The 9052-nt window shown below is 38.2% G+C and overlaps 1 protein-coding gene across 1 annotated transcript; it reads left to right on the plus strand.

The window, feature by feature from the left end:
* The first annotated feature begins 7908 nt into the window (after positions 1-7908).
* LOC106728773 (putative olfactory receptor 5AK3) lies at positions 7909-8838 on the plus strand. The gene has a single exon (XM_014553181.1). It carries the CDS (start codon positions 7909-7911, stop codon positions 8836-8838), a length of 930 nt encoding a protein of 309 aa, XP_014408667.1.
* The last annotated feature ends 214 nt before the right edge of the window (positions 8839-9052 follow it).

Consider the following 9052-nt stretch of genomic DNA (forward strand, 5'->3'; position numbering starts at 1 on the left):
GTTTGGAACCTCACAGACCTTACCCTCTAAGTATCTTTATTTAGGTGGTGATAATTTGTATCCAGTAGCTATAATTACTGTAGTGGTATGTGTAGTACATTCCAGACTTTGTTAGTAACTTCAGGCTCAGTTACAAATTACATAGATTAAGTGGCTTCTAAACAACAGAAATTTATGTCTCACAGTTCCGGATGTTAGACGTTTGAGATCAGGGTGCCAGCATGGTTCAGGTCTGGTAAGAGCCTCGTTCTGGGTGACAAGACTGCCAGCCTCTCATTATGTCCTCACGTGTTTGAGAAGAGCTGGAGAGCTCTCTGGAGGCTCTTTTATAAGGACACTTGTCCAATTTATGACATCTGCATTCCATGACTTAACTACTTCCCAGATGCCCCACCTCCCAATACCATCACACTTGTGGGTTAGCATTTCAACAGATGAATTTGGGAGGGACACAAACATTCAGTCCATAACATTGATTTATTATAGTGAATTATCAACCTGAGGGTGACTGTAGAGACCCCTAATTGTAGACAGGTAAAAATGAGAGCAATTTCTGGTGTACAGCATAATACATATATTGTTTTCATATTCTTTTTCATTATATATAAGATACATGATGTTGTATGAGCTATTTATATATTCTGGAAATTAAACCTTTGTCAGTCACATTGTTTGCAAATGTTTTCTCCCATTCCATAGGTTGTCTTTTTACTTTGTTTATGGTTTCCTTTGCTGTGCAAACACTTATAAGTTAAACTGGGTCCCATTTGTTTATTTTTGCTTTTATTTCCATTGCCTGGTAGACTGCCCTCGGAGAACATTGCTAAGATTTATGTCAGAAAATGTTTGCGTACGTTTTCTTGTAGGAGGTTTATAGTGCCTTGTCTTATATTTAATTCTTTAAGCCATTCTGAGTTTATTTTTGTGTATTGTGTGAGGCAGTGTTCTAACTTCACTGATGTATATGTGGCCGTCCAGTTTTCCCAGCACCACTTGCTGAAGACACTGTCTTCTCTCCATTGCGTATTCTTGCCTCCTTTGTTGAAGATTAATTGACCGTAAGTCTGTAGAATTTTTGTCTAATATGTGAACTGACATCAGCCCTGTGGAAAATGTTCTCTCAGACTATGCAGTTTGCCAGACTCTTTGAAAGGGTTTATCCCAAGCAGCACAGAGAGGAGCAGGAAGAGTGAGGTACAGAAGGACAAAAGCAAGGAAAGAGTGAATAACTAGCTGCCTTACACCCTGGGACCTGGACCTCAATCCCACAGGGGACTTTGGTAAACTACGTAGAATGTCCCCACAGCTGTCCCTCTGAAGGACAACGGCTGAAGACAGTAATTTGCTTCCCCTCCCCCATTGCTTGGTGGTCACCCAGCATCTTCCACAGCTTCTGAGATACTCCTGAGGAGCAGGGAGCAGAGGTGCCACAGGAAGCCTGCCCCGGGCAGCACAGACACGGCCGCACACACGGATGCACTGAAACCCAGTAGCTGAGGGTCTGTGGTGCGGGACAGAGATTTCTGCTGCTCCGTGTAACACAGTTCACGCCAACGCAATGGAAGTAGAAGTCCACTAGATGTGGGCAAAGCTTTTGTCTTCCTGATCAAGAGTGTGCATGTGGTTGTCACCCTGTCCTCCTGGATCTTTAGCTCCCGAACTCCTCTCACCTGCTTTGAAAGAGTGTGTGATGTCTGGCACCGTAGCAGACATGATAGACTGTGAGGCAACCAGCATGTGGGAGAGACCAAGCACATCACAGAAGTGCGAGTCCTGACTTCCAGGCTGTGGCTATGAAGGAAAAATAAGTCCTTGTTTTTATAAAAATAACAGCCAAAGTTAAGTTGGGTTTTTCTTTATTGCAGTCGAACATATTCCTAACTAAGACGCTGGTCATGCAGGAAGGAATAGTGAGTGTCAACTCACCAGACTTTTAACAATAGCTCTCCTTCACAGGTATACTTGTTAATCAAAAAGTTACAGACTTGGTTAAACTGCTTTCTCCTTTCACTGATTGAAGGTTTAATCCTCGCAGCATTATAGCCAAACAATACTCAAGATCTCTTTCTCCACAAATGACCAAAATATTCTGAAGCTGTAAACTCTAACCAGAAGAAAAGGTGTCTTTATCCAGGGACGGTTTTTTTAAGATACACATTTTTACAAGAAGTGAAGAAGGGATCAAAAGTAAATTTTTTCTTCAAATAAATAAACAATGGTCAAAATGATAATAAAAAATATATTTAAATAGTAGTGACTTACATTAGGAACATAGGAACTTAAATTTAGATTAGCTTTGGATTTCTTTTTTCCAGATAGCCCTATTTGTTGCTGATTATGGTGACAAGGTAGATTTTCTAGACCTGAACACAAATTTTTAGACATAATAAAAATTGCTCAACCTGATTCATAACAAGAAAAAGTTTTAAAGGAGTTATTCTATAACAAGGCCACACAGACAACAAGAAGTCCCTGATGACAGTAACATGATTAAATGTATTTCTCTAGAGAAAACTTAAATGTTCTTCAGCTGAAAATAACTACTGAACATTGTTTATTCCAATTCCATTACAGCCCCTGGAAGCCCAGGTTCTCAAGGGAACAAGTATTGATCCCTCAGGCTCCAGCTTTAAGCTCCCCAGTTAGAAGGAAGCACACAGAGAGCCTGGTGGCCATCAGCCTGTACCAGTTGCAGAAAGAAAATCTGGATGCAGCCCCAGTGTAAGTAAAACAAAACACAGCCCATTTTTCAAAATGGGCCGTGTGCCCTCCCAGTGTGTGCTGGAAACGGTGGAGCAAAGGGGTCAGAGACAAAGTTCTAGTAAGTTTCAGCCAAGACCAGGGGTAATCACTTCTCCCTGGTGACAATAGAAATGAATGGATGAATGAACGAATGAATGAATGAGTATTCTATGGCTTTTGTGTGTTATTTGTAAGTGTTCTGACCAACTTTGAGTTCCCATTCAGTGCCTGGCCCCATGCTGGGGCATTTACATAAATCACCTCACGGCATTAAGAAGCAGACTTTACTTGTCTCCCTTCCTCTTCCTTCTTAAAACAATTAAAGCTATTTTAAAATGAAAGGTGACAAAGTTTACAAGTTTAAAGAATTTCTCTCCCTACCCCTTTGCCCAAGGATAACCATTAGAAGTTTGGCATGAATCGTTTCAGAGCTTTTTCATGGATAATTAAAGAAAATGAGGAAAAGAGAACACGGAAGTAAAAGAAAATTTTATTTTAAATGGGTCCAGGTCTACATATTATTCTCCAACTTGCTTTGTTCTTTTGACAATATGATATGAGCTCCTTTCCATAAGAGCATATTATTTATCTTGTAGTTTTTGGACTACGTATTCATCCATAATATAAATCCACTCTGACTTATTTAACTCTATTTCCAAACTTTAACTATTGTACACAGTGTTACAATGAGCATTGTTACCTTCTCATAGTTCTGTGACCCCCATTTTGTAGAGCATGGAACTGAGACCAAAGGGAGTTACATGCTCTGTCTATATGAGGTGGTGCAACCAGAATCCAAACCCAGGGCAGTCTGTTTCCCTTCTGCTGCACAGTGCTGAATATAAATGAAGCCCCAGAAGCACAGGGTTCAGTACAGGATAAGCACGTTCAAAATGCTGGGTACTTGGCTTGAGTGCATGTGTTTGTGTGTGTGTGTGTGTGTGGATGTGTTATGTGCCTTGTACTGGTTTTCTTTAAAAATGCCCCATGATGTCATACGTTTTATTTTAATTCGAAAGGATGGTAAATTACCTCATCAAGATTCTAGTTTAAGTGGACTCACGACCAATGCTAGCTTCCCCTGACAAGTGTTTTTACCCACTGAGTGGAAGCCTCCTTGAAAGGATTGCATTTGCTCTGTTTACAGCGAATTTACTTGAGGAGGCAACTTATACTTGTTGGCCCGTGGCCATCACTAAATGTTGAAAGAAGAGAGTTGTTTCTTGTTCTGGCACCACAGAGTTAACCCACTCTGTTTATTTCTCAAGATGTTTGAAAGAACCAGATTGCCCACATCCCCACAGGTGTGTTTACCGTACTCCCCACCACTAAAGGCACCTTCTTATCCCAAACTGACCCTCCCGTCCATGGAGCTACAGCTCTGCCGGGAGTTACTGACATCAGAGTAAGGAGATGTCTACTGATGCGTAGGAGCGTGGTATTTTTCTTTGTGACAAAGCATTTAAGGTGCATAAAAATGTATTTAAAGTAATGTATTAAACATTCGCGTAGCCATCATCTAACTTCTACAACTTGCTTTTTATTACTCAACATCCTCTGAGATATTTGTCCCACAGATGTTCTAGCACCAGTGTACTGAATTCTCACTGATTTATTTAATAGCTTATACTTTTTCTCTGTTCAAGAATGCTGCTGTGAACCTTATATGTATATATTTACATGTACACATATTCATAAAAATACAGGTGTATGGATGTGTATGTGTGTCTGTGTATCCTTGTTCATGTGGTCATAGATTTATCTAGAATGTGTACCTATAATGGAAATTTGGGACCATAGTGAGGCACATATTTAATTTTATTAATATTTCCAAATTTGTCTCCAACATGACTGCCTAGTTACCATTCCACCAGAAATATGTGAGTTGACATTCTCACTTAAAATTTACATTTGAGACTGAGGAGTATAAAACTACATTTCAATGCAGTATTAATATACAGTTATGTGATTACTAATGAGTTGTGTGTATCTCCATATTTCTATAACCATTTAAGTTTTTCCTTTTATAATTATTCTGATTGTATCTGTTGTGAATTTTTCCCTTTGGGCCATTTATAGAAATTACTTAAATGTACTGGCCACTAATTCTTTCACATTTATGTGTTTTAAACAAATTTACCCGAGTAAATTTCCAGTCAGTATCTGTTCTTTCTCTTTTTTATAATGTTGATTTTTTACTTCAGATACAGTAGAATTTTCAGTGTTTTCTGTTTTATGTACTCACGTCTTATTTAAATTTGTTTCTGCATAACTAGATCATAGATACTCTGCTATGTTTTACTCTCCCAGCTTTACAATTTCATACTGTGATCCACTTGGAATTGTAAAATACAATATAGTTTTTTCATATGTATGAGCATTTTTAGCACCACAGTTTATGGGGCCATTTTTCATGGATGTTCATGCTACTGCTGTTATACATCAACAGTCCAGAGACTTGTGGGCCTGTTTCTGGTCTTTCTCACAGTTCCATTGACCTGCTTGTCTCTCCTCACACCAGTGCCACACTGTCTCTATTACTGTTGCTTTATAATAAGTTCTGATTTCTGATAGGGCAAATCCCCCCACTTTTATCCATTGAAATTCTCTTAGCTATGTTTAGCTCTTTTCTCTTCCATATAAGTTTTACAAGTTTGTGAAGGTGTACGTGAAATTGTCCCAAGCATTTCATTGAAATTACATTGTAAATTAATATGAGGGGAGATACCATGTTGGTACAACTTGGTCGTGACTGCTGCTGGAGAATACTTTTTCCCTGCTCCTGCTGTTTCTTTCCTGTAAGCAGAGCTCAGTCTGTGTAATCATGGCCACCCTGTCCCCATTTTATTCACTTGGTTCCTAGAAAGGTGGAGGGGCTTATCTGATTGTTAAATCTGAGAACAACCTGGCACGCCCTGCTCTGCCCTCACCCTCAGGAGCAGAAAGGCTGTTGAAGCCCACGGGCCCCTGCATTTCAGAGGTGCTTCCCCACAATGTGCAAGAGGGCTGCCCCATCACTGCCACCAAGACTGGGTGGATAAGCCTGTCTGTTTATGGTGTTCATTGGGAGCAAGCAACTTGATTAATAAGCTTGAAGTTTTCCCCCAGGTGTCTGAAGGTGATATAATGGTCTCCATATATACACGCCATCTTTTATTTCTCAACTTGTTCAAATCCTGGGAAAGGAAGAAAATACCTATTCACTGAAGCGTCCTTTGAAACCCTAGCATTGCTTGTTTATTGGATGGATGGACTTGATTACTGAATGTGTATTTTCTTAAAACTGTTTGCATCTGTTTCCACAAGTGAAATTGGTTCTAATTTTGTCTCAAACTTTACTTAATCAGGTGTCAAGGTTGCACTAGCCTCATGAAATGAGTTGGAGAATGTTTTCTTTTGAGACTTATAGGAAAAGGTTGTATAATGTTAGAATTATTTGTTCCATAAGTGATAGAACTTTCCTATTACATAATTGAGTCAAGTGTCTATGTGTAAATTTTTAAATAACAAGTCAAATCACTTAATGGTTTAAAAATATTTAATATTTTGACCAAATACCCACTGACTACTATACTCTAAATCTTGTCAGTGTGCTTTCTTTATTAAAACATAAATATGGAGAAAACACAAACAACATTTATCAAATTATATGTATAATATAAAATGTGATAGTGCCACAGATACCACACGCCAGCAATTCAGTATAAAATGGAAAAAAGAGTTTTATTACTGCTTTTTACTATATGGAGAAATAAACTCAGGAAATAAATAAATGTTATTCAATTATTTTTTTCAAAATAACAAACTAGAAGGCCAAAAAATTGAATTACAATACAAAATTTAAGGATTTCTATTCTATGAAGGCTATCATAGGCAAAATTAATAAATGATAAAACATAAGAAAGATTTGTTAAGTCAAAAAATTACAAGAAACTCAAATTTTGGATAAACAAAGAGCATCTGCAATCAACTCAATACAAACTTTTACCCAAAAATGCTAACAAGGAATTTGCAAAACAATAGACTCCCAAAATTCTAAGAACTTTAGACAGTGATCAAATTTACTTTTGGTTAAAGGGGGAAAAACAAAAATAAGATAACACTTCATACCTATTTTTCCAGCTAAAAAAATAATTTGAAAATACCAATATTCACTAGGAAGTGAGGACTTGGAAACCCCATGCATAATTAGTAGTAGTATACATGGTACATCCATTATGGAAAGTGTTCTGGAAGAACTTGGTTAAGTTAAATGTGTGCACACCTCCAGACTCAAAAATTTTCTCCCTAGGAATATGCTGTAGAAAAAGTTCACACTGAGTTCTTTGTAGTAGAGACAAATTGTAGGCCATCTGCTATCCACCACTAAGAAAGCACATAGGTAAATTATGATGGACCGACACCCTAGAGCAGTGCTACTAAATGTGTGGTCCATGGACCAGCTCCAGTCCTTGGACTCTGCTTCCATCCTATGATGATATAACTACTGAAAGTGAGATTGAGCATTTAAACTATCACAAAATTTTGACAATTTAGAGATCTTTTTATTGCTTATTACAAACATACTGGGTCACAACAGATTGGAAATTTTACAAGGAAAATTATCCCTTATAATATATACTTTGATAAATACTTGCATAAACAAGTCTACATATCCATGAGTCCACCATGGCAGAGAAGTGTTACTAAGGAAGGAAAAAGGATAAAATGAGAATATGGAGATAAATGGGAGCAAGATCACATAGAACTTACTGGGTGTGTCAAAAATTCAAATATAGTGTTTAGTATTTAGGCAAATTAGGATCTATAATTAAATTATATACAGCAAAAAAGAAAGCATAATTACAAAGTATATTTTTAAGTATATCCCATTGCTTCCTGAATTGATAGATTTATGATATACCAATCACTCTGGACCCTGAGAATACAGATACTGATCCATGACAGCTTCCCCAAATTATAGATGAAAATATCTAAGTTGGGTGTCAAGGCTCAGCCTTTAAAATCTAAGTCAATTATATCACAGAAAATATTCTCGGACTTACCTATGAAATTAAATATTATGCCATTTCTAGTTCCACAATTAGATAAAGGATCACAATAGTCTTTGATTTCTCCATTCTCTTTCTTTGCAACTTTTCAGCTGCTATTTCATCTTTGCTACCCATGGAACAAAACAATGGCACCAAAGTCACTGAATTCATTCTCCTGGGCTTTGCTGGTCAACACAAGTCTTGGCGTGTCCTCTTCGGAGTATTTCTAGTGATCTATGTGGTCACCCTAGTGGGTAACATTGGCATGATCCTACTCATCAAGATTGAGTCTTCCCTTCACACCCCCATGTACTTTTTCCTCCAAAACTTGGCTTTTGTTGATCTCTGCTACACCTCTGCTATCACTCCCAAGATGCTGCAAAATTTTGTAGGGACAGGACAGTCCATCTCATTCGTAGGATGTATAGTGCAATTACTAGTCTATGGTGCTTTTGTAACAAGTGACTGCTACATCCTGGCTGCTATGGCGGTGGACCGTTATGTGGCCATCTGTAACCCACTCCGCTATCCAACAGTCATGTCCCAGAGAGTCTGCATTCAACTCTTAGTTGGTTCATATTTCATAGGTTTCCTAAATGCTTCTGTAAATGTAAGTTTTATTTTCTCACTGAACTTTTGCAAGTCCAATAAAATTAACCACTTTTTCTGTGATGCACCCCCAATTGTTGCCCTCTCCTGCTCCAATATTTACTTCAGCGTCATGCTACTAACAGTCTTTGTGGGGTTTAACTTGATGTTCACTGTGGGGGTCGTCATCTTTTCCTACATATTTATCCTGGCTGCCATTCTGAAGATGTCTTCTGCTGCAGGGAAGAAAAAAGCCTTCTCCACGTGTGCCTCCCATCTGACAGCAGTCACCATTTTCTATGGGACGCTTTCTTACATGTATCTTCACCATCGCACCATAGATTCTCAAGAGCAAGAAAAAATGGCTTCTGTGTTTTATGGTGTTATGATCCCCATGTTAAACCCCCTCATCTACAGCCTGAGAAACCAAGACGTGAGAGAAGCCCTGAAAGGGGTTGGAAAGAAGTGCTTCTAGATTGAACATCAACTTCTAACTCAGCATGGTTCAACAAGCAAACCAACAGTTCTATCTTATTTCTCAACAGCAAGAGATGTGGCAAGTGTTGTAACATACAAAGTCATTCCTTAGTTACATCAGTAGCACCTGAAAAGTATTGGAAAATGTCTCAAATGATTAGATAAACAATCTTCTAATTCTTCTAATTCATGTGTTTCTTAAAAAGAAAACA

This window comes from Camelus ferus, chromosome 10 (assembly GCF_009834535.1).
Source record: "Camelus ferus isolate YT-003-E chromosome 10, BCGSAC_Cfer_1.0, whole genome shotgun sequence".
In the NCBI taxonomy this organism is placed as follows: domain Eukaryota; kingdom Metazoa; phylum Chordata; class Mammalia; order Artiodactyla; family Camelidae; genus Camelus; species Camelus ferus.

Coding starts and splice junctions, on each gene's coding strand:
- LOC106728773 (XM_014553181.1), top strand. CDS start 7,909: ATGGAACAAAACAATGGCACCAAAGTCACTGAATTCATTCTCCTGGGC.